This window comes from Podarcis cretensis (genome assembly GCF_951804945.1).
Source record: "Podarcis cretensis genome assembly, chromosome: 1".
NCBI lineage: Eukaryota > Metazoa > Chordata > Lepidosauria > Squamata > Lacertidae > Podarcis > Podarcis cretensis.
In genome coordinates, this window is record NC_137170.1 from 4,684,770 (window position 1) to 4,710,939 (window position 26,170).

Below are 26,170 nucleotides of genomic sequence, written 5' to 3' on the forward strand. Positions count from 1 at the left end.
AGTGGGGACACTGGCGGGAGTTGATCACTCTGTGGATTTGCCAAGCGTGCCTTCCTCTTAGCACATTTCTCCCTTGCGTCCTGAGTTCAAGTGTCTTCAAAGCCCACGACACCTTTGGTAAAGGCTGTTCTCCAACTGGAGCGCCTGCAGACCAGTGTTTCCCAGTTGTCGGTGTTTATACTACATTTTTAAAGATTTGCCTTGAGAGTGTCTTTAAACCTCTTTTGTTGACCACCAGCATTATGCTTTCCATTTTTAAGTTCGGAATAGAGTAGTTGCTTTGGAAGACAATCATCAGGCATCCACACAACATGACCAGTCCAAGGAAGCTGATGTTGAAGAATCATTGCTTCAACACTGGTGATCTTTGCTTCTTCCAGTACAGTCATACCTCATGTTACATCCGCTTCATGTTACGTTCTTTCAGGTTACGTCCCACAGTGACCTGGAAGTACCGGAAAGGGTTACTTCTGGGTTTCGCTACTTGCGCATGTGCAGAAGCGCAGAATGACATCATGCACATGCGCAGAAGTGGCAAATTGCAACCCGCATGAGCGCAGATGCGTCGCTGTGGTTTGCACTCTTTTCATGTTGCGAACGGGTCTCCGGAACGGATCCTGTTCGCAACCAGAGGTACCACTGTACACTATTAGTTCGCCTGTCTTCCCAAGTGATGTGTAAGCCACCCAGAGACCTGTGGCCATAGGGTAGTATACAGTGGAACCTCAGTTCCTGAACACCTTGGGAGCCAAAGGTTCTGGCTCCCGAACGAAAACCGGAAGTAATTGTTCCGGTTTTGGAACGTTCTATGGAAGCCAAACGCCCAGCACGGCTTCTGATTGGCTCCAGGAGCCTTGGTGGCCGAACTGTTTCAGGAATCGAACAGACTCCTGGAATGGATTAAGTTCAGGACCCAAGGTTCCACTGTATAAATATAATAATCCATGCTGGTCACTGCTACTTCTTGTGGGAGCGAATTTCTTTAACTATGTATGAACACAAGTTCTTCCTTTTGTCTCCTGGCTCTTTCCACATTTGGCCCCATCAAATCCTAGTATGGTACCAAAGGGAGACCCACAACCCCTAACTATTCACTTTCCCCCATATGTATCCGTTGCCCTAGTTACAACGGCTTCTGCTCGTTCCAGATATCAAACCCAGTCCCCGATTTCAGCATCCAATCCCAAGTATGCTCCATATATTACACTCACCCGTTTCCATCATCCATGCGTTTCCGCGCACAATTCAGGGCAGTAAATATAGGTCACTTCATGGCCCACAGGCTGGATCCCAGCCAAGCAGTTCTGTCAAGCAGAGTTTGCCTGCCTTAACAAACACACAACCCTTCGTTTTTGGTGTGTTTTAACAACTTGCTTCACCTCAGTTGCTCAACATCAAAAAAACGAAGATCATGGCCACTGGGCCCATCACCTCCTGGCAAATAGAAGGGAAGAAATGGAGGCAATGAGAGATTTTACTTTCTTTGGCTCCATGATCACTGCAGATGGTGACAGCAGCCACGAAATTAAAAGACGCCTGCTTCTTGGGAGAAAAGCAATGACGAATCTAGACAGCATCACCTTGCAGAGCAGAGACATCACCTTGCTGATAAAGGTCCGTCTAGTTAAAGCTATGGTTTTCCCAGTAGTGATGTATGGAAGTGAGAGCTGGACCGTAAAGAAGGCTGATTGCCGAAGAATTGATGCATTTGAATTATGGTGCTGGAGGAGACTCTTGAGAGTCCCATGGACTGCAAGAAGATCAAACCGATCCATTCTGAAGGAAATCAGCCCTGAGTGCTCGCTGGAAGGACAGATTCTGAAGCTGAGGCTCCAAGACTTTGGCCACCTCATGAGAAGAGAAGACTCCCTGGAAAAGACCCTGATGTTGGGAAAGATGGAGGGCACAAGGAGAAGGGGACGACAGAGGACGAGATGGTCGGACAGTGTTCTCGAAGCTACAAACATGAAGTTGAGGAAAACTGTGGGAAGCAGTGGACAGAAATGTTTGGCATGCTCTGGTCCATGGGGTCACGAAGAGTCGGACACGACTAAACAACAAGAAGAAACACTAGTATAAAGAAAATGAAGGCCTTTTTCAGATTTTGAACACGATGCTGATAAGCTGTATCATGAGGTGCCAAAAACCACTCTGCTCTAGAGTAAACTGTGGAAAAAACAGACAAAGGAGGCTGGATTTAAACAAGTTTTATTTAATTCTTCAATGGGAAGGGGTGGGGGAGTTAAATGATATAAAATAAGAAATGCACTGCCTTACAATCTGCCGAACCAAACCAGCTGTATGTTTCCGTAAGGTTCTCGTACGAGGACACATGTTGCTCTGAGCTTAAGAACGGGACTGTAACAAAGGCCATGTTGGATTCAGGGTGCCGCCATGCGCTTCCCACCAGCAGGAGCACCACTAATACAGACAGCTGGCGAGCTTGCTGGCACAATGCAGACACTTGTAATAAAAACACAATCAAGGGATACTTTTGCTTCTCATTTCACCTATCACAAGCCCCATATTTTCCCATGCAGTCTCAGCCAGCCATTAACCACGTGGTCATGCTTAGATGGGCTTGTAGTCCAACTTAGACTCCAGCTTCTTGGAGTCGGCAACTTTCCTAACAGCCTTCATGAAATCCTCCTGCACCACGAAGTCGTGATCGGCACGAATGGCAAACATCCCTGCAAAGACACAAGAGTTTGGGAATCAAGCTGTCAGACAGAAGGAAAGGGGCTCAATCTGGTTCTTGCAGGCACCTGTGTGTGCTTCAGTTTTAATTGCAACGTTATGATCGCAATCCAGACCCTACAAGCATGTTAAGGCTCCCCTTCATGAGCTATAGCCATGCATATGCTCCTCCTTCCATAACTGTGACACATCATGAATTATTTGAGCTTTATAAGAAGTCTCCAGGACGCGGGTGTCGCTGTGGGTTAAACCACAGAGCCTAGGACTTGCCGATCAGAAGGTTGGCGGTTTGAATCCCTGCGACAGGGTGAGCTCCCGTTTCTCTGTCCCTGCTCCTGTCAATCTAGCAGTTCGAAAGCATGTCAAAGTGCAAGTAGATAAATAGGTACCGCTCCGGTGGGAAAGTAAACGGCGTTTCCGTGCGCTGCTCTGGTTCGCCAGAAGCGGCTTAGTCATGCTGGCTACATGACCCGGAAGCTGTACGCCGGCTCCCTCGGCCAGTAAAGCGAGATGAGCGCCGCAACCCCAGAGTCGGTCACAACTGGACCTAATGGTCAGGGGTTCCCTTTACCTTTACTAATAAGTCTCCAAGGAATCAGGAAAATGGAAAGTGATGTCACAAAGATCTCGTTTCCTTACCTGCTTCAGTGCATACGTTTCTCAGATCAGCACCATTAAAACCATCGGAAAGCTTCACAATTGCTTCGTAATCTATAAAAGAAGAATTCCTGGGTTAATGGGAATTGTGGACTAAGAGCAAAAACCTGTCGCAAAAATCAGAACTCTTCGCTTCTGACTGACGCAGCAGTCCTGATGTGTGAACAAGCCAGCCAGGGTGGCTTTGCCCTGCCTCCACATTCAGAGGCAGCAAAGCTTCTGAATTCCAGTTGCCAGAAAACACAGCAGGATCCTGCTCGCGGGTTTCCCATAGGCACCTGGATGGCCCCTGTGAGAACAGGAGGCTGGACTAGATGGGCCACCCAGAAGGCTCATCTTACTCCCACCCGTTCATCATTTTATTTGCAAGCCGTCTTTCCATAGTTAAAACCTTGCTCAAAGGTGGCTCACAAAATGAACAATAGTAACATAATTCAAAATGCAACAGAAGTAGTCATAAACTATAAATAAAACATTAAAAGGTACACAATCAAATTGAACTATCTCCACATCAATCAAAATAAAGACACACAAAATCAATACAGTAGAACCTCGGTTCCCAAACGGCTTAGCTGATGAACCAATCGGCTCTCGAACTCCGCAAACCTAAGTAAGTGTTCCGGTTTGCGAACGTTGGTTTTGGCTGCCGGCACTGCTTCCAGGGCCAATCAGCCAATCAGAAGCCGCGCCTTGGTTTCCGAATGTTTTGGAAGTCAAACGGACTTCCAGAATAGATTTGAGTTTGAGAACAAAGGTACCACTGTATAAAAAACAGCAATAACATTCCCCTCAACCCCCCTCCCCCCCAAAAAACCAAGCAATACGACACAGCAAGAGTGTGTTCAGCAGCCGGAGTTCACAAGTGAGATCAGGAGCAGGTCAGACAACCTGATACAACATACTATTCATGATGCCACCATAACAAAATGTTTCTTTGGCTGTGCCAGCTTCACTATTCCATCAGCACTAAAAATAAGTGTGGGTTGGTATGGTGGAATGCACGACTGGGAAACAGATACGGCTGGTGGGCCAGGTTGTTATCTTCTCCATCCTCTGAGGGCCAAGTTCGTCACACCCTTGTGGCTGGCCAGCTGTCAACCGCCTGATGTCCACAATGGGAGAGCTGGGGGAAGTCCCAGAACAGATCTGGGCAGTACTGGGGGGGGGGTGCAGTTCCAACATTCTTCTGTGAACAGGACATCCCTAATAATTTTGTGGCAACATAAAGAGGAACAAGTTTATGATGGCACAAATTTTCATGGACTGTAGTTATTAAGGTGTGCTTCTCAGGGATGGCTCCGACCTGGTGGAATGCTCTGTCCCAGGAGACCAGGGCCCTGCAGGATTTAACTTCCTTCCACAGAGCCTGTAAGACAGAACTATTCCGCCTGGATTTCAATTTGAACTTAGCCTGATCTTTCATTCCCCTGCCTTCCCTCCTCCTCTTTTTATGAAGATTGCCCGCTCTGGGATCCCACAGCTAATTCTCCCCTGGTCTCCTCGCTGGCCCAATAAAGGACTAACATAGCCAGCTAGCCCTGGTGATCATCTAATGCTTATTGGATGGATTTCCCCCCAAATTGATTTTTGAATTCTGAAATTATTGTTATTCACGTTTTATACTGTATTTTATGCTGTTTTTTGTTGCATCAATTAAGTGTTTTAAATTTGTTGTTAGCCGCCCTGAGCCCGGTTTTCTGAACTGGGAAGGGCGGGGTATAAATAAAAATAAATAAATAAATAAATAAATAAATAAATTTATTATTATTATTATTATTATTATTATTATTATGCGGGGTATAAATAAAAAATTATTTATTATTATTATTATTATTATTATTATTATTATTATTATTATTATTAGATTTTGCTGCAGAAGACCAAGCTGCCTATTTCCCTGGAAATTTACAATCTGTTACAGGAAACAGACTTGAATATGCAAAGCCCAGCCCCCTCCCTGATGCATCTGTGAAGCCCTGGGGACTTACCTATTTCCCCATGTTTCGTTATAGGTCCGGCGTGGATCTTCAGTATGTCTAACCTGGCCTGTTCATTTGGCAAGTCAATATCTAGAAGGGGGGAGAAGCTATGTTAATTTTGAAAGGTATGCAAGCGAAGGGGAGGCACAGACCAATGCCGGCCCTACAGAAACTCAATACTCACGGATTTTCCTGTCCAGTCTTCCAGGACGCAACAGTGCTGGATCCAGAGTATCTGGTCTGTTTGTAGCCATTATCATTTTAACTCTGTGCAGAGTATCAAATCCGTCCATCTGGTTCAGCAACTGGAACGTTTGGCGAGAAAACAAAAGCCTTGGTTAATCGGCAAAGAACTTGCCCCACTGAACGGGCTGAGAAGAACAGTGTGGGGCAGCATCTATGCAGCAGGTCCCAGGTTCAGTCTTGTCTTGGCATCTCCAGCTTCAGGCTGGGAATAATCCCTGCCTGGAATCCTTCAGAGCTGCTGCCAGTCTGAACTACTGAGCTGAACAGACAAATAGTATGGTAGTCCTGGTCTGCCCCATGGAGGACCTTAAGGTCCACAAATGACAACATTTTGGAGGTCCGAAGTCTCAAGGTGGTTAGACAGGTCTCAACTAGGGCCAGGGGCTTTTCAGTACTGGCCCCGACGTGGTGGAACACTCTGTCACAAGAGAGTAGGGCCCTGTGGGACTTGACATCTTTCCGCAGGGCCTGCAAGACAGAGCTGTTCCTCCTGGCCTTAGGTTTGGACTCAGTCTGACCCTTATGTTTCCCTCCCCTTATGGTCTTGATCGATGGGCTACTTTTAAAATGAGGCTGCATTTTAACCTGTATTTTAAATTGTTTTTTTCTTTTTCTTTTTTTCTGCCCTGAGCCCAGCTTTGGCCGAGGAGGGCGGGGTATAAATAAATAAAATAAAATTATATGGCCGGGCGTCCCCAGCCACTCTGGCCTGCTCCCAGCAGAATATTAAAAACACGATAAAACATCAAACATAAAAAACTTCCCTAAACAAGGCTGCCTTCAGTTGTCTTCTAACTAGAATTAATTATTATAAACCCATGGAAACCAGCAATGGAGACATGACCTTAGGATCCAGGAGAACAGTGGCTCTATCGTTTACTCAGAAAGAACACGTGTGAAGGTTCTAGTCTTGGACATGGTTCTAGTCCAAGGTTCTGGTCTAGACATGGAGATGGGACTGCAATTCAGACACCGAATGGTTGCTTTATGCCAGGAGCTGTTCACTACGTGCAGCTTTTGGTGTTGTCTACTTCCAAGGAAAAGACCTCCTCGCATAAAATGATTTCAGGAGGCACCAGTGGTGAACAGCTGCAAACAATTTCAACATCACCGTTCAGCTATTTCGTCTTAGCAACTGATCCTGAAGTCTCACATTTTTTGCTGCCTGCCTAGGATTACAAAGATGTTTGTGTACACGTGAAAGACGACCGGCTCCAGTTCAGAGAAGCGTTACCTCCATTAGAGTTCTCTGAATTTCTCTGTCAGCTGAAGTGCCCTCCGAGAAACGACGGCCACCTAAGGAGAAAATCAGCGGGAAAGAAGTCAGACCCTTTCCCTGGTCACCACGCAGGGTGGCTCATTAAACCCTGAAAGGAGTGAGGGGAGTTAAAAAGTCAAGTTGCAAGCTGAGGTGCAAGGTTTCTGTATAGAATCTAGGCAAAAGAAAAGAACAGAAAGGGGGTCTGAAAGGTTCCCTTCAAGAGATCACTCAAAAGCAACTTCTGGGTAACAGAAGGTCTTGGGGAGGCGTTACCTTTTTCAGGTACTTACCTGAGTAAATTAGTTTTACTTTCAGGTGGTTACCCTCAGCCCGTCCAACTGACATACTGTATTAAGCTCCAAGGAAACAGCTCCAGGGGGACGTGGGGGGCGCTGTGGGTTAAACCACCGAACCTAGGACCTGCCGATCAGGTCGGCGGTTCGAATCCCTGTGACAGGGTGAGCTCCCATTGCTCAGTCCCTGCTCCTACCAACCTAGCAGTTTGAAAGCACGTCAAAGCGCAAGTAGATAAATAGGTACCGCTCCGGCGGGAAGGTAAACGGCGTTTCCGTGCGCTGCTCTGGTTTGCCAGAAGTGGCTTAGTCCTGCTGGCCACATGACCCGGAAGCTGTACACCGGCTCCCTCGGCCAATAAAGCGAGATGAGCGCTGCAACCCCAGAGTCGGCCACGACTGGACCTAATGGTCAGGGGTCCCTTTACCTTTACATAGCTCCAGCCTTTGAAAGTGGATGTCATAATACAGTACAGCTGCTAGTTGTCAGGTGCCAGAAGGCTCTGCAAAGTGTATGTGGTTTTTTTTTTTGGGGGGGGTTCTTTTCAGCCCACGTTTCCATCACGGGTAAACTTTTGGGGCCACATTCCAGTGGTGTGGCCAGAGCCAAAAGTGGGTTTGTCTTTGTGCAATAGCCTACATCCAAACCATGCAGAATCGAGGCAAGGGGCAGTGCAAGGACAAGCAAAAAGCCCTCGAGGAAGAGGGCAAATCAGAAAATGCGAGGTGTGGCATCTAACGTGTGGGATGGTCTGGGGAGACTCCTGAGGACCAGAGAGAGGACTGGCCCCTGGGGTTAAGGTCCTCCATATCTGCTCTCGTGTGCTTGGTGTATAGCAAGGGTGCCCAAACTTTTTTTTTTTTGCAAAGAGGACCAGATTTGATGAAGCGAACATGCATGAGGGCCAACCAAAGTTGATGAACTTTTTTGTTAAGGACATGAACTGCCAATGGGGGCCAGATTAAATTGATCGGCAGGCCAAATTCGGCCCCCGAAACGGACTTTGGACATGCCTGGTGTAAAGGTTTTTGGCACAGTCACCCATCCTTTATCTCCCTAGTCTTGACTCTTGTTCACCTGTCGGAAAGCTGTATCAGCTACATTACGCGTAGGCAGTACAGGTAAGGAGAGCAGTTCTTGGGGGGGGGGGGGGAGTTTGATGGGCTTTTTGTTGAGCTGCTTAGCCTTACCGATAGCGTCAATTTCATCCATGAAAATGATGCAAGGCTGATGATCCCTGGCGTAGTTGAACATCTCTCGGATCAACCGGGCGCTTTCACCAATGTATTTGTCCACAATGGAACTAGACACCACCTGCGGAAAGTTGTTACAGGTAGCATGAGCGGCGGCGGCTGCAGATCAAACAGGTCTGCTTTAAGATTCTGGAAAGGCATCTTAAAGAAATTGTTTTACCTTTAAGAAATTGCAGTCAAGCTGGCTGGCGACAGCTCTGGCCAAGAGAGTTTTCCCCGTACCTGTGTGGATGATACACATTGCATCAAGAAGTAGTGAAAACAAGTGGCAAAAGGTATATGTTTAAACAAATGTACAAAGCGATATCGTGTTACAGGTGCAGTGTAGGCCTTTGACCAGATACCCATGCTCAAAATTTCCATTCATGCCCCTTAATCAAGTCTGCCCGTTAAGCCTTATCAGTCCTGCATTATAGGGTTTAAGACTTTCTATCTTGTTCAGCTGGCCTTCTGGGATCGATGCTTATTGGTTGGACTGTGACTACCTTTAATTATGTTTTTCTGCCTCTGCTATTCCTGTGAGAATGGGTGTGTTGTTTTGGTTTTAAAACTTGTATTCTTAGATTGGCTTTTATGGCTGGCTAGGAAGTGGAAGAAAATGTGGCCTATACAGTCATACCTCGGGTTACAGCCGCTTCAGGTTCCGTTTTTTTGGGTTATAGATTATGGAACTGGTTACTTTCAGGTTTTGGCAGTTGTGCATGCACAGAAGTGCTAAATCGCACTTTGCGCATGCGCAGAAGCATCAAATCGCAATCCGCGCATGCACAAACGGCATGCGCAAGGGGTTGGACTAGGTCAGTTTTCCCCAAACTAGGGTCTCCAGCTGTTTTCAAACTACAATTCCCATCATCCCTGCTGAGTGCTCTTGCTAGCTAGGGATGATGGGAGTTGTAGTCCAAAAACAGCTGGAGACCCAGGTTTGGGAAACACTGGACTAGATGATCCTCGTGGTCCCAACTCTAAGATTCTATGAAGATTGTTTTGAAGAGAAAAGGGGGAAAACTCATGTTTGCTATTATGAGCTCATTGGACAATAGAGGCACAACTGCTATGAGTTCTTTTGTCTTTTTTACAATCAAGCTACATATAAATTCTATGAAACAATGTGATTAAAAATGTATAGAATAATGGGATTCAAACAGCATTTCAAAAGGGATTAAGAGAGACGAAATTACTGCATTATTTGTACAGGGCTGGAATATCTCCGACAATGCTGGTGTTTCAAATGTAACACCTCCATTTCAGTACTCTATCTGGTGGCTCCTAAAAATGTGACCCCCCCCCCCCACTTCACACCCACCCACCCCACTGCTACTTGAAGGAATATTGTCACAGAGCAGTTGATGTGGAATGAAATCTCCCAAGAGTCATACTGTTTGTTCAGCAGTCAACAGGCAAGCAGACCAAGGACACCAACCTGGTGGGCCATACAGCAAGCAGCCTTTGGGAGGTATAATCCCCACACGTTGGAACAATTCTGGATTTGTCAGTGGTAACTCTATAACCTGCAAAGAGAAGTAACAAATCATGCCTTAGATTCAAAACAGAAGGTATACAAAGGCCTGGTTCACATGTTAACGCTGAACCATGGTTTTATCAAGTTATAGTTTATTAACCATGGTTTGTTTGATCACTGAAACATAGCTTCACCATGGGTTGTTTGCCCATCTACAAATCAAAATCTGAAACCATGTTGTTGTGGTTTTGCTGGTTTACAAACCTTGGCTTGTTTTCACTATGTCTGAACCTGCCACCCTTCCCTAACCATGATTTGTCTGGCCATCTCAAAGGCAGGTAAGGACAACCGTGGGACAATTTTGTGTCAACTCAGAGTTTTGTTAAAGAAACCATGGTTGAAATTTAGTGGTATTCAACTATGTTTGTTCAGTATATTCCCACTGAAATGAATGGGCCTAGCTTAGTTTTGTCCATTGATTACAAAGGGTCTACTCTAAAACTAGGTGAACACAACTCCAAAGCAAGTCAATTGTCTGTGCTACTTTTCGTTGTATGCAAGACTTTTGTGCAATGGTGTGTAAGCCAATTCAAATATCCTACATAAAACCTGAGCTGCTCAATGTTCTGTGTCGATAAATTGATGGTGGAAGGGAATCCACAGCTGGCCAGCAGAAACTGATGCTAAACTACCAAGGCCAGCAATGATTTGTTCAATGCTGCCCAACTTAGATATCGCACCAATCTAGGATTAGAGGATATCAGGAAAGGGAAGAGGAATTGGCTTGACAGCAGGGAAGAAGTGTGCATGCTTGTTCTGAAACCCAACGCTATGTTTTTTATTATTATTATTATTTTATAATAATTTTTATTAAGAATTTTGTTGATACAGTAGAGAAAAGACAGAATAAACAGAAAATAAACATAAAAAAAGAACAAGCATAGAATTTAACATCCTGCAATACCCATCTTTTCTTCATCCTTTGGACTTCCTCACATCTCACGCTCCTGTGTTCCAAATTTATAATGCTTTAGCCAGCAGCTTATCACCTTGTTTCAATTCTTATTAAACACATTTCCAGTATTTTGTCCCTAACTTTGAATATTTTTATCTAGGTCTTAAATATCTAATTTTAATCACAATGTTTATTCAAAATTTATTTTTCTCATAAAGTTCACTCATTCTCATAATACTATCAACTAACTTAATGGGCCCTGTTAATTTCAAATCTCTCATCCTTCTTAACACTCATATAGTTTACAGTATTTTTGAAGATAGTCCTTAAATTTCTTCCAGTCCTCTTCCACAGCTTCCTCTCCCAGGTCCCGGATTCTGCCGGTCATTTCTGCAAGTTCCATGTAGTCCATCAGTTGCATCTGCCATTCTTCCAGCGTGGGCAAATCTTGAGTTTTCCAATATTTGGCGACGAGTATCCTTGCTGCTGTTGTTGCATACATAATGTTTGATCGTTCTTTAACACCCTCTGGCCCACAATGCCCAGAAGGAAGGCCTCTGGTTTCTTGGGAAAGGTATACTTAAATACCTTTTTCAGCTCATTATATATCATTTCCCATGACCAAATTGTACCAAAGACTTAAATGTCTTCCCTGCCAGCAAAGTAAACATATCCATTATTCAGACCAATAATGAATCAGGCAATTACCTCTCTTAGTTCCCTGATTTGTTCGGACAATCCTCCAATCTCGGAATAAGACACATCTCCAGGATCTTCATGAGACATGTTGTAAACGAGAGGATCAACTTCTCTTGGCAAATATCTAAATTGGAGAAGCCATACAACTGATGTCACCCGCTGATTTTTAAAGCCCCTCTAAAGCAACTTCCCACCCACAGTTTGCAAGCCACGTATAAAAACGAAGATACCCGAGTAAGCTGACTGCCTTGGGGGTAGGGGAGGCTTGCTCTACATGTTGGGGATATTTAAGAAATAGGCTGGGTAGCATTCAGTCAGGGGCGATGCAGTTACCTTCTGTCATGGGAAATCCCGCTAAAAGCAGGAGGGACTGGATAACCCATCTAACTCCATGAGCATGAGTAGGCAAACGAAGGCCCAGGGGCCGGATCCAGCCCCATCGCCTTCTCAATCCAGCCCACAGACGGTCTGGGAATCAGCATGTTTTTACATGAGTAGAATGTGTCCTTTTATTTCAAATGCATCTCTGGGTTATTTGTGGGGCATAGGAATTCGTTCATTTTTTTCTCTCCAAAATATAGTCAGGCCCAACATATGGTCTGAGGGACGGTGGACCGGCCCACGGCTAAAAAAAATTGCTGGGCCCTGCTCTATGAGCCTAGAAAATGAGTAAGTTTTTATTTAACATTGGTTAACATATATATCAGCTGATTCAGTAATGTAATGGTTCTAGGGGTTGCTCATGCGTAAGTTGGCGCCACACCTGGCTGGGTTACCTGGGTGAACCCTTTCTGTCCAGACAGCCATCCATCCGTGGCTGTCTCAATCGCTGGCAGAATCCGTCAGTGGGCGTTTCTTGAACTTCTTCCAGCAAAGAAGTTCTTTGACGCCCAGTCGCCTCCTGCTCTCCCTGCGCGGAAGCCTTCTGCGCAGGGAGGGTGTGGGCAGCGGAGGACCCATGCTCTCCCCGCTGGTCTCCGGTGAGGAGTCCAGGAGCCTTCTCTCCGCTTCCCCCATCTGCCCCCCTTCTCCACTGGTGCTACGCTGATTTCCTTCCCCAGCGGATGGGCTGCCTCTCTCCCTACTGGGACCCTCTCCAGCATCCCTCTGGAGCCTTCCCTCCGCCTCTGGCTCCGATGGCAGTTCCCTGACAAGTAACTACTCTTTTTAATGGGGGGGATGTCTCTTCATGTCATCTTTGCAAATATTAAAAAAACCACCACCAAATTTTACAGCTATTTTTAATACCTTCTGTGATGCTAATGAAGATTAGCATTTAGTTTGAACTTATGGTATTTCCCCCTATGTCTGGTATTACTAGTTGTAATGTGCATCCAATAATCATGAGCCTTCTGGCATCTCTACACAACCACACACAGATAAGGCCTGCATTAGGAATGCTGTGCTTCCAAAATTTAAATAGTATTATTGAAAACGTTTTTTGAGCTGAGTGCCAAAAAAAAATTGTAATTTATACTGTGCCTCCTGAACCAAAAAGCTTAATGTTACCCTGTTCACCAAATATGCTTTATAACCCACTTTTATTCCCGGATTGGCACACCAAGTGCAACGACGTACTGAGTTTTTGTAGAAAACTGGTTCTGCTTTCCGTTCTGATGGTCACCGTACCAAATCAAGATGCCAAAGGAAGCAGGTGCAAGCAAATGCTTCAATACTCTTGGGAATTTAATCAAGTAAGAAAATACTCCATCTTAGCCCTTGGTTTGGAATGCCCAGTTCTGTTTCTGCACTGATAGCAAGTGGGACTTTGAAACACAGAATTTTTTATTATTAAAAAAATACCCTTTAAAGAAAGGGTTTTTATAGCCCCTAAATCAACCTTTCTCAACCTGTGGGTCCTCAAATGTTGAACTACAACTCCCATCACCCCTAGCTAGCAAGGCCAGAGCTCAGGGATGATGGGAGTTGTAGTCCAACAACATCTGGGGACCCACAGGTTGAGAACTGCTGCAAATGCTTCTGTGGCCAATACTCTGCAGTAGCTCCACTACAGGCTTCCTCCATCCCACTCTCCCCTCCCACCCACTTGATGAGAAGACCTTACCTCATAATAGTTAGGGTGGTCATATCCAGTGCAACTCTTGTCCCAGGCTTCAGTTTACTTTTATCGAGCTGAATGCAAAAGGAAAGGAGCCAATTGTTAAGATTTGGAAAGCTAAGTGTAGAAGAAGTCGTTTCTTATGGTGCTGTCAGAAACTGACAGCTCCGACCACACTGGTACAGTAGTGCCCCGCAAGACGAATGCCTCGCAAGACGGAAAACCCGCTAGACGAAAGGGTTTTCCGTTTTGGAGGCGCTTCGCAAAACAAATTTCCCTATGGGCTTGCTTCGCAAGACGAAAATGTCTTGCGAGTTCCTGCAGGTTCCCCCCCCCTTTTCCTAAGCCGCTAAGCCGCTTATCAGCTGATCCGCTGATAAGCCGCTTAACAGCTGATTGCTAAAAGCTGCTAAACTGCTAATAGCGCTAATCCGCTAAGCTGTCAATGGGCTTGCTTCGCAAGACGAAAAAACCGCTATACGAAGAGCCTCACGGAACGGATTAATTTTGTCTTGCGAGGCAGCACTGTAATTGGGCACTGTCAGATCCAGAGCTGAATCCAAACCAAATGAGGTGACTCGTCAGCTTTCTGATATGAACTGGCCCCATTTTACAGATTTTTCTCTCCGAAGTTATTTGAAATCTAAGCCAATTAAAGTATCAAAGGGTGCTGTTCAGGACAGAGATAGTAACCCATCACAACAATATCTCTCCCAGCCCATACTCTCACAAGCAATTTACGGCACTCACCAAAGGGAAGAACGAACTGAGTGTCAAAAAGACATATTTGCCCACGCATGTGCTACAGCCCTAACATCTGTGCACATCTGAGTTATGATCTGAGAGACCAAGACCCATATTCTCAAACGCAGGATGCTCACCTGACGACGGCAGCCGACAACATATCTTGGTCCATTTGTTGCTTTGACAATGACTGGAAGCAGCAAAAGAAAGAACATGGCAGCATTTTAATTTTTCTGCAATTGTGGCTGCAAAAGGACATGTTGCTAAAACATTTTCACAGCGCTGTATGTGCCAGCGTTGATGCTATTCATACTTGGCTTTTCATTTTGCCTTGTTAAATTATTTTGTCAGCGTCCTTTTTTGCCTGCTGCCTTGGGAAGGCAGCATGTCTTGAAATGTGGCATAAATGTAACTTACTAAATTAACAAAACGAACATTAAATACACCAGTAAATTAATAAAACAATCATTAAATATACTAATAAATATCCCTCTCAATGAACTCACATTTCTCTTCTGTTAACTGTTTAAGAACCTCACCAACGATCTGTTTTAAAAAAAGAAAAAATATTAGACCTACTGACCAATATCAAGAACCCTGCCTATCTGAGTCCCACAAAGGGACATGAAGTTCATTCACCACAGCACCCTCAGACGTTTTGAGTCTAGACCCGCATATGGAAATCTAATAAACTGTTTAGTGCCCTAGAAAAATACCCATTTAACCCAAGAAAAACTGGAGATGCTAAGGCACCCCACCCAAATGGCTCAATTACTGACACATTCCTATCCATACATAAACACTCACCTGTCCAACACTCTGCAAAGCCTTGAGGTCATTTTCAGATTTTTCATACTGCTTGGTGAGCTCCTTCAGCTGTTCCCTTACTACAGACAATAAAACATTGAAAAAGCTTGTTATGCATGTTCTAAATCAGTGTTCTATTTTCCCCCTCGGACAAAAAGATCACAAAGGAGCTGAAAAATGTTATTTTCAGATGTGGACAAGGCAGATTAGAAAGTGAACTTCTTTATACATTGATTTCTCCGCCCCTCGATCAAATAAACGTGGCATAATGACCCTCACAGATGCTTTGCTAACCAATGTGTGCTGTGATCCTGTGCACACTTATATGAAAGCAGGTTCTACTGGAAAAGAAAGCAAGGCAGGACTAGGGCACCTGTGGCTCTCCACCCTGTGGCACCCAGCTGGGCCAATGGCCAGGGATGCTGGAAGTTTGGGTCCGTCAACATGTGGAGGACCACAGGTTCTCGCCCTACCCCTGCCTTTCAAAAGGAACTGACTGGAATAGATGGAGCTTTAGCAGCAAATGTCTTCCCTCAGCTTTCCTTTGGACCCCATCAGTGAGGCCGAGAGGGGGGTCTTGTTACCTGGGCTGCTCAGGACCTCCAGACACACTGCCCAGGTTAATGTCCCAAGGAGGTCACTTTGTTGCTGCAAATGCAGTAAAAACATTGCAGGACGCAACAGTTACTAGTTACCGGTCTCTGCAGCCACAACAGGTGCTGTGATTCTCCAGTGGTTTGACTTCACCTCCAGAGGCACACTCCATTGTCTCTTGAGACAGACAGATGCCAGTAGCAAGTGTCCCTCCCCATCACCTTTTCAAGCTAAGTGAGAGCACATAAGGGGCCTCTCAAGACCACCTGCATTTTTGCTGAAGGGGGGAGCTGGAAAACAGGGATCTCTCAGAGCACCTACTCCACCAGGCAGGTCTACTACCCAAGGTGAAGGCATTCCAAGAGGAGCACAGGAAAGTAGGAACTGGCCCTCTATCCTGAGCCAGACTGCTGCTCCATCTCGCTCAATATTGTCAACAGAGAGTAGCAGTAGCTCTTGGGAGCTTCAGAGTCCTACCTGGGGATGCTAGGCATCTAACTCAGGTGGTTGTGAACTCTCCTCCTTTGGAGGTTTTTAAGCAGAAGTTGGATGGCCATCTGCCATGTATGATCTAGTTGAGATTCCTGCATTGCAAGGGGTTGGACTAGATGACCCTCAGGGTCCCTTCCAACTCTACATTCTTGGAGTCTATGAGCTCCTTGGAGGGAAATGGCAGGGTAGGAATCACAGAACTGGAAGCAGTCCCCTCCCCCTCTCTCACACAGACAAAACCCACTGCAGTCAACTACAGTGGTGCCTCGCAAGACGAAATTAATCCGTTCCGTGGGGCTCTTCGTATAGCGGTTTTTTCGTCTTGCGAAGCAAGCCCATTGACAGCTTAGCGGATTAGCGCTATTAGCGGTTTAGCGGCTTTTAGCGATCAGCTGTTAAGCGGCTTATCAGCGGATCAGCTGATAAGCGGCTTAGCGGCTTGGGAAAAGGGGGGAAAAGGGAAAAAAACCCCGCAGGAACTCGCAAGACATTTTCGTCTTGCGAAGCAAGCCCATAGGGAAATTCGTTTTGCGAAGCGCCTCCAAAACGGAAAACCCTTTCGTCTAGCGGGTTTTCCGTCTTGCGAGGCGTTCGTCTTGCGGGGCACCACTGTATAGGCAACCAACCATGCCCTGCCCCCCATCTCTCTCACTGCTAACAAAACCCAATACAGTCATACCTTGGCTTAGACGCTTTAGGTTGCGTTTTTTTGGGTTATGGACCTGCCAAAACCCAGAAGTACCGGAACGGGTTACTTCCGGGTTTTGGTGGTCGTGCATGCACAAAAGCGTTGAATTGCAACCCACACGTGTGCAGACGCGCCGCTACAGGTTGCCAACGTGCATCCCGCGCAGATCACGTTCGCAACCCGAGCATCCACTGTAAATGGAAATACAACCTGCCCATGTGACGCTGACACAAAAACCGTACACATACACTATATGGAAGAATGAAAGCTTACTACCTCTCCCCTCAATGTCTCCTTCCCCACCTCTTTTCTCCCCCAATGTAAATGCTGTCTATAAGATCGTATGTCTCACACTGAATATGAATGATTTGTAGAAAGAACTCTTATCAGCTGGAAGCAGACGCTGTAGGTACAGTGGTGTCCCGCAAGACGAATGCCTCGCAAGACGAAAAACCCGCTGGACGAAAGACCCGCTAGACGAAAGGGTTTTCCGTTTTTCGAGGCGCTTCGCAAGACGAATTTCCCTATGGGCTTGCTTCGCAAGACGAAAACGTCTTGCGAGTTTTTTCCCTTCCCCCCTCTTTTTCTAAGCCGCTAAGCCACTAAGTGCGCTAATCCGCTAAGCCGTCAATGGGCTTGCTTCGCAAGACGAAAAAACCACTAGACGAAGAGACTCGCGGAACGGATTATTTTCGTCTTGCAAGGCACCACTGTACCTTTGTGACACAAGAAAACCTTTAATAAAAACCAAAACAAAGAAGAATCGGAAGGGACCCTGGGGGTCATCCAGCCCAACCCTTCAGGACTCTCAACTAACTAGTCTTATTTTTATTGCCAACAGCAACTTGAAGTAGTTCTCCAAAGCTTCATAGTCCTACCCAGAGATGCCGAGCTTGTAGCCTCTGGAAGTTTTTATGCCTGGGTTGGACGGCCATCTGCTGCCATGTGTGATGCTAGTTGAAATTGTGAGGGGGTTGGGCTGGATGACCCTAGAGCAGTTTACCCAACCTTGGGCCTCCAGCTGTTTTTGGACTACAATTCCCATCATCCTTGACCACTGGTCTTGCTAGCGAGGGATGGTGGGAGTTGTAGTCCAAAAACAGTTGGAGGCCCAAGGTTGAGGAACACTGCCCTAGAGGGTCCCTTCCAACTCTATCAACCTAGGGCAGTGGTGGCGAACCTATGGCATGTGTGCCAGAGGGGCCACTCAGAGCCCTCTCTGTGGGCACACGTGCCATCGCCCCAGCACAGAGTTCGTAGGGGCAGAATGTGCGCTGAGTAGAGCCATGCGTGCGCAAGTAGCCAGTTTGCCATCCATGGGCTGCAGAAACGTAAATGTTCAATTCCGCTCTGTTAAAGCGCCTCAGTGCAGAACTGTCAGTAAGCCGGGCGGCATTTTGCTCAATCCCGCATGAGCGAGCTTTAGAAGTGCAGCCCGGCGAGCTAGCAATCGAATAACAGGATTGTGGGAAGTTGGAAGGGAACCCGAGGGTCATCTAAGTCCAACCCCCCTGCGATGCAGGGATCTCAACAACAGCATCCACGGCAGATGGCCATTCAGCTTCTGTTTCAAAATCTCCCAAAGAAGCGTTTCTTGAAGGGAAATCATCAAAACGGCCATGTTATCTGGGAGCAATTCCCTTTTCGTGATTTCCCAAACAAGAGTAATGCAAACTTTCACCTTTCCATAAAGAGTTGTTTGTATCATTAAAAGCTTTGTTATTGTGTTTTTCTTTTAATGTATGAGTTGTTGTTTTCCCGTAAACTAAAACTGCATTAAAAAAATCCTTCCAGTAGCACCTTAAAGGTAAAGGTAAAGGTACCCCTGCCCGTACGGGCCAGTCTTGACAGACTCTGGGGTTGTGCGCCCATCTCACTTAAGAGGCCAGGGGCCAGCGCTGTCCGGAGACACTTCCGGGTCACGTGGCCAGCGTGACATCGCTGCTCTGGCCAGAGCCAGAGCCAGAGCCGCACACGGAAACGCCGTTTACCTTCCCGCTGGTAAGCGGTCCCTATTTATCTACTTGCACCCGGAGGTGCTTTCGAACTGCTAGGTTGGCAGGCGCTGGGACCGAGCAGCGGGAGCGCACCCCGCCGCAGGGATTCGAACCGCCGACCTTTCGATCGGCAAGCCCTAGGCACTGAGGCTTTAACCCACAGCGCCACCTGCGTCCCTTAAGTAGCACCTTAGAGACCAACTAAGTTTGTTATTGGTATGAGTTTTCGTGTGCATGCACACTTCCTCAGATACACTGAAACAGAAGTCACCAGACCTGAGATACACTGAAACAGAATGGCTGATTTTTGTTTGTTTGTTTGTTTCGACTACAGCAGACCAACACGGCTGCCTACCTGTAACTAAAACCGCAGTACGGTATTCAGGTTAAATGGCAGTGTTGGCACTTTGCAATAAATAAGTGAGTTTTGGGTTGCAGTTTGGGCACTCGGTCTCTAAAAGGTTCGCCGTCATTGTCCTAGGTACAGCAGTGCGCTCTACGTGGGGCTACCTTTGAAGGTGACTACAACTAATGAAACTACAACTAATCCAGAATGCAGCAGCTAGACTGGCCTCGCCCCAGTACAGTGGTACCTCAGGTTACATACGCTTCAGGTTACAGACTCCGCTAACCCAGAAATCGTGCTCCGGCGGTGCGGCGGCAGCAGGAGGCCCCATTAGCTAAAGTGGTGCTTCAGGTTAAGAACAGTTTCAGGTTAAGAACGGACCTCCGGAACGAATTAAGTACTTAACCCGAGGTACCACTGTATACCTGAAGGAGCGTCTCCACCCCCATTGTTCTGCCCGGACACTGAGGTCTGATGTCAAAGAGAAAAATAACTACCAGACTTTTAGAAGACACCTGAAGGCAGCCGTGGGATGGACTACTGTATTTTAATCTTTTGTTGGAAGCCGCCCACCCTGCCAGACGGGCGGAGCATAAATAACAAATTATTGTTGTTGTTGTTATTACAGTGGTACCTCGGGTTAAGTACTTAATTCGTTCCGGAGGTCCGTTCTTAACCTGAAACTGTTCTTAACCTGAAGCACCACTTTAGCTAATGGGGCCTCCTGCTGCTGCTGCCGCACAATTTCTGTTCTCATCCTGAAGCAAAGTTCTTAACCCGAGGTACTACTTCTGGGTTAGAGGAGTCTGCAACCTGAAGCGTCTGTAACCTGAGGTACCACTGTATTTGAAGATGGCTACCATCTCTCCTCTCAGTCTTCTCTTCTCCAGGCTAAACATACCCAGCTCCTTCAACTGTTCCTCATCAGGCTTGGCTTCTAGACCCTTGATCATTTTGGTCTCCCTCCTCTACACACATTCCAGCTTGTCAACATCCTTCTGAAATTGTGGCGCCCAGAATTGGATACAGGACTCCAGGTGTGGTCTGACCAAGGCAGAAGAGAGTGGGACTGTTACGTCCCTTGATCTGGACACTAGAATTCTCTTGATGCAACAGTGGGATTTGTAACAGATGATAAAACCAATAAAATAGAATACAGTGGTACCTCGGGTTAAGTACTTAATTTGTTCCGGAGGTCTGTTCTTAACCTGAAACTGTTCTTAACCTGAAGCACCACTTTAGCTAATGGGGCCTCCTGCTGCCACCGCACCGCCGGAGCATGATTTCTGTTCTCATCCTGAAGCAAAATTCTTAACCCGAGGTACTATTTCTGGGTTAGCGGAGTCTGTAACCTGAAGCGTATGTAACCTGATTTCTGTTCTCATCCTGAAGCAAAGTTCTTAACCCGAGGTCCTATTTCTGGGCTAGCGGAGTCTGTAACCTGAAGCGTATGTAACCTGATTTCTGTTCTCATCCTGAAGCAAAGTTCTTAACCCGAGGTCCTATTTCTGGGCTAGCGGAGTCTGTAACCTGAAGCGTATGTAACCTGATTTCTGTTCTCACCCTGAAGCAAAGTTCTTAACCCGAGGTCCTATTTCTGGGCTAGCGGGGTCTGTAATCTGAAGCGTATGTAACCTGATTTCTGTTCTCACCCTGAAGCCAAGTTCTTAACCCGAGGTCCTATTTCTGGGCTAGCGGAGTCTGTAACCTGAAGCGTATGTAACCTGATTTCTGTTCTCACCCTGAAGCAAAGTTCTTAACCCGAGGTCCTATTTCTGGGCTAGCGGGGTCTGTAATCTGAAGCGTATGTAACCTGATTTCTGTTCTCATCCTGAAGCCAAGTTCTTAACCCGAGGTCCTATTTCTGGGCTAGCAGAGTCTGTAACCTGAAGCTTATGTAACCTGATTTCTGTTCTCACCCTGAAGCCAAGTTCTTAACCCGAGGTCCTATTTCTGGGCTAGCGGAGTCTGTAACCTGAGGCGTATGTAACCTGATTTCTGTTCTCACCCTGAAGCAAAGTTCTTAACCCGAGGTCCTATTTCTGGGCTAGCGGAGTCTGTAACCTGAAGCGTATGTAACCTGATTTCTGTTCTCACCCTGAAGCAAAGTTCTTAACCCGAGGTCCTATTTCTGGGCTAGCGGAGTCTGTAACCTGAAGCGTATGTAACCTGATTTCTGTTCTCACCCTGAAGCCAAGTTCTTAACCCGAGGTCCTATTTCTGGGCTAGCGGAGTCTGTAACCTGAAGTGTATGTAACCTGATTTCTGTTCTCACCCTGAAGCAAAGTTCTTAACCCGAGGTCCTATTTCTGGGCTAGCGGAGTCTGTAACCTGAAGCGTATGTAACCTGATTTCTGTTCTCACCCTGAAGCCAAGTTCTTAACCCGAGGTCCTATTCCTGGGCTAGCGGAGTCTGTAACCTGAAGCGTATGTAACCTGATTTCTGTTCTCACCCTGAAGCAAAGTTCTTAACCCGAGGTCCTATTTCTGGGCTAGCGGAGTCTGTAGCCTGAAGCGTATGTAACCTGATTTCTGTTCTCACCCTGAAGCCAAGTTCTTAACCGGAGGTCCTATTTCTGGGCTAGCGGAGTCTGTAACCTGAAGCGTATGTAACCTGATTTCTGTTCTCACCCTGAAGCAAAGTTCTTAACCCGAGGTCCTATTTCTGGGCTAGCGGAGTCTGTAACCTGAAGCGTATGTAACCTGATTTCTGTTCTCACCCTGAAGCAAAGTTCTTAACCCGAGGTACTCTTTCTGGGCTAGCGGAGTCTGTAACCTGAAGCGTATGTAACCTGATTTCTGTTCTCACCCTGAAGCCAAGTTCTTAACCCGAGGTCCTATTTCTGGGCTAGCGGAGTCTGTAACCTGAAGCGTATGTAACCTGATTTCTGTTCTCACCCTGAAGCCAAGTTCTTAACCCGAGGTCCTATTTCTGGGCTAGCGGAGTCTGTAGCCTGAAGCGTATGTAACCTGATTTCTGTTCTCACCCTGAAGCCAAGTTCTTAACCGGAGGTCCTATTTCTGGGCTAGCGGAGTCTGTAACCTGAAGCGTATGTAACCTGATTTCTGTTCTCACCCTGAAGCAAAGTTCTTAACCCGAGGTCCTATTTCTGGGCTAGCGGAGTCTGTAACCTGAAGCGTATGTAACCTGATTTCTGTTCTCATCCTGAAGCAAAGTTCTTAACCCGAGGTCCTATTTCTGGGCTAGCGGAGTCTGTAACCTGAAGCGTATGTAACCTGATTTCTGTTCTCACCCTGAAGCAAAGTTCTTAACCCGAGGTCCTATTTCTGGGCTAGCGGGGTCTGTAATCTGAAGCGTATGTAACCTGATTTCTGTTCTCACCCTGAAGCCAAGTTCTTAACCCGAGGTCCTATTTCTGGGCTAGCGGAGTCTGTAACCTGAAGCGTATGTAACCTGATTTCTGTTCTCACCCTGAAGCAAAGTTCTTAACCCGAGGTCCTATTTCTGGGCTAGCGGGGTCTGTAATCTGAAGCGTATGTAACCTGATTTCTGTTCTCATCCTGAAGCCAAGTTCTTAACCCGAGGTCCTATTTCTGGGCTAGCAGAGTCTGTAACCTGAAGCTTATGTAACCTGATTTCTGTTCTCACCCTGAAGCCAAGTTCTTAACCCGAGGTCCTATTTCTGGGCTAGCGGAGTCTGTAACCTGAGGCGTATGTAACCTGATTTCTGTTCTCACCCTGAAGCAAAGTTCTTAACCCGAGGTCCTATTTCTGGGCTAGCGGAGTCTGTAACCTGAAGCGTATGTAACCTGATTTCTGTTCTCACCCTGAAGCAAAGTTCTTAACCCGAGGTCCTATTTCTGGGCTAGCGGAGTCTGTAACCTGAAGCGTATGTAACCTGATTTCTGTTCTCACCCTGAAGCCAAGTTCTTAACCCGAGGTCCTATTTCTGGGCTAGCGGAGTCTGTAACCTGAAGTGTATGTAACCTGATTTCTGTTCTCACCCTGAAGCAAAGTTCTTAACCCGAGGTCCTATTTCTGGGCTAGCGGAGTCTGTAACCTGAAGCGTATGTAACCTGATTTCTGTTCTCACCCTGAAGCCAAGTTCTTAACCCGAGGTCCTATTCCTGGGCTAGCGGAGTCTGTAACCTGAAGCGTATGTAACCTGATTTCTGTTCTCACCCTGAAGCAAAGTTCTTAACCCGAGGTCCTATTTCTGGGCTAGCGGAGTCTGTAGCCTGAAGCGTATGTAACCTGATTTCTGTTCTCACCCTGAAGCCAAGTTCTTAACCGGAGGTCCTATTTCTGGGCTAGCGGAGTCTGTAGCCTGAAGCGTATGTAACCTGATTTCTGTTCTCATCCTGAAGCCAAGTTCTTAACCGGAGGTCCTATTTCTGGGCTAGCGGAGTCTGTAACCTGAAGCGTATGTAACCTGATTTCTGTTCTCACCCTGAAGCAAAGTTCTTAACCCGAGGTCCTATTTCTGGGCTAGCGGAGTCTGTAACCTGAAGCGTATGTAACCTGATTTCTGTTCTCACCCTGAAGCCAAGTTCTTAGCCCGAGGTCCTATTTCTGGGCTAGCGGAGTCTGTAACCTGAAGCGTATGTAACCTGATTTCTGTTCTCACCCTGAAGCCAAGTTCTTAGCCCGAGGTCCTATTTCTGGGCTAGCGGAGTCTGTAACCCGAGGTACCACTGTACTAGATATACAGCACCTGGAGGGGCGAGCCAAGGGACCCCCAGGGGCCATCCATCCCAACCCCCGCGGCCTCCCTAGCAGCTCTTCCTGTGCTCGGGCGGGAAGACAGGCCAAGGCAGAGAAGGGGAATGCGGTGCGGCCTAGCGAAGCCCTCCCTGCCAGGCCCTCTCCGCGGCCACTCACGCTCCTTGAGGCGCCCGTCGATCTCCTTGTGCTCCAGGAGCTTCTTGCGATAGTCCTGCAGCGCCTTGTCTCGGGGCTCCGCCATGATGATGATGATGCCGATGCGGCTCTCGGCTGCTGGGAGGCGGGCACGGCGCACGCGCAAGCGCCGCGAGGGACGCCGGGAGAGGAAATACACCGAAGAAAGGGGGAAGGAAGGAAGGAAGGAAGGAGGGGCTTCCTCTCTCTATGGCTCATCCGCCGGCCCTAGACTTCCCGCAGCTCTTCGGCCGGAGGCCTTTGAAGAGCTCCCCCTGCCGGCTCGGAGGCGACCTTGCGGGTTAACCCCAGAAAGAAAGAGGACGTTTAATTTGGAATAAATGTATGATCTAATGCAAACCCTTTAAGCTTTGTGTATAGATATTTACATTAGTATAACTTTTAAAAGTCACTTGTAATAAGGTGAAGAAGGTTTAAAATTGGATTACTAAGAATATAAACAAGCACTAAACAATGGCTGCATTTTAAATTGCATTTTAAATTGTATTTTAACCTGTATTTTAAATTGGTGTTTTTTTCCCTTTTATGTTTTTACTGTAATTTTACTGCTGTTAGCCGACCTGAGCACAGCTCTGGCTGGGGAGGGCGGGGTATAAATAAAATTTATTATTATTATTACTAATATTATTATTATTATTATTATTATTAATGGAACCAAGAGGGGGAGTGGAGGGAAGTCAAGCAAAATTATGACTTAAAAATTTGTTCACGGTGTTTTCTTTTCTTTTTCCAATGTAGTGTTGTTGTTATTTTTATTTTTTCTTCTATCGTTATGTTATTTTTGGAAATTAATAAATTGTTATTCTCCTGCCCTGAAAAGGAGGTGACCTTACGGGTGGGAGAATTGTCTATTTCAAAGGGTCTCCCCGGGGCCATCTAGTCTGACCCGCTTGCAGTGTGGGAATTGCAGCTAAAGACTGGCTAGCTTCAGGTCAAGGCATTTGCCTGAGGTTGCTGGGAGGGTAGAATGGTAGAATCACCAGAATAGTAGAGTTGGAAGGACCCCCAGAGGGTCTGATTCCGCAGGCTCTTCTTCTTCTTAGGTTCCCACTGGGGTTTCAAAAGCAGCTCCTCCTAGCCAAAAGGGCGTTGAAATAGCTGTTGAAAGCATCCCTCCTTGTATCCCATAAGCAATTGTCTGAGAAATATCATTTTTAGCCATGTTGCAATGTGTTCTAGAGAAGTCGGTCGCATGTACTCAGAAGGCAGGCACAAGAAATGAGACCTCCAGTGCCGGATTTACGTACAAGCTAAACAAGCTGTAGCTTAGGGCTCCACTCTTTGGGGCCCCCCAAAAAATTAAAGGGGGAAAAACCTGGATGTACATTTCCAAAATATAGGATAAAAAATAAAATAAAACCTACATACAGCAACCATGTTTTGTGTTGTGTAGGCTCCCATGATGTAAGTCATGGGCCCCGCCTGCTAGCTTGCTCCCTCAAATATCACTGGTTTGCTCCTATCTATATATAGGGTATAGGGACGCAGGTGGCGCTGTGGGTTAAAGCCTCAGCGCCTAGGACTTGCCGATCGAAAGGTCGGCGGTTCGAATCCCTGCGGCGGGGTGCGCTCCCGCTGCTCGGTCCCAGCGCCTGCCAACCTAGCAGTTCGAAAGCACCTCCGGGTGCAAGTAGATAAATAGGGACCGCTTACCAGCGGGAAGGTAAACGGCGTTTCCGTGTGCGGCTCTGGCTCGCCAGAGCAGCGATGTCACGCTGGCCACGTGACCCGGAAGTGTCTCCGGACAGCGCTGGCCCCTGGCCTCTTAAGTGAGATGGGCGCACAACCCCAGAGTCTGTCAAGACTGGCCCGTACGGGCAGGGGTACCTTTACCTTTACCTTTTATATATAGGGTGCCTACATTCTGCATGGACTGTTATGTTCAAATGGCTTTGGATACCTATTAGGTCCATAAATTACCATATAGCATATGTTCAACACAAAAAACAGTGACAATTTGTTGTTGACAAAGGACAGCTGGACATATAAAGGGCCCCATTACCTTTAGTAGTTTAGGGCTCATCACAAACCTAAATCTGGCCCTGCTTCAGGCATCGTGTC

The 26,170-nt window shown here is 46.7% G+C and overlaps 1 protein-coding gene across 1 annotated transcript; it reads right to left on the minus strand.

The window, feature by feature from the left end:
* Nucleotides 1-2,192: 2,192 nt before the first annotated feature.
* On the minus strand, nt 2,193-24,230 carry PSMC6 (proteasome 26S subunit, ATPase 6). Its single transcript, XM_079955564.1, has 14 exons — nt 24,071-24,230; nt 15,111-15,190; nt 14,810-14,849; nt 14,441-14,493; nt 13,566-13,633; nt 11,510-11,624; nt 9,808-9,895; nt 8,548-8,609; nt 8,325-8,448; nt 6,814-6,875; nt 5,518-5,638; nt 5,343-5,423; nt 3,337-3,408; nt 2,193-2,690 (listed from the first exon to the last, which is right to left on the minus strand). The coding sequence occupies exons 1-14, from the start codon at nt 24,153-24,155 to the stop codon at nt 2,572-2,574; spliced, it is 1,170 nt and encodes a 389-aa protein (XP_079811690.1). The 5' UTR covers nt 24,156-24,230; the 3' UTR covers nt 2,193-2,571.
* Nucleotides 24,231-26,170: the final 1,940 nt, after the last annotated feature.

Coding starts and splice junctions, on each gene's coding strand:
- PSMC6 (XM_079955564.1), bottom strand. CDS start 24,155: ATGGCGGAGCCCCGAGACAAGGCGCTGCAGGACTATCGCAAGAAGCTC. Junction 11,625..13,565: donor ACCACCCTAACTATTATGAG/GTAAGGTCTTCT, acceptor TCTCCAATTTAG/ATATTTGCCAAGAGAAGTTG. Junction 2,691..3,336: donor AAACGTATGCACTGAAGCAG/GTAAGGAAACGA, acceptor GTGTCTTTGCAG/GGATGTTTGCCATTCGTGCC.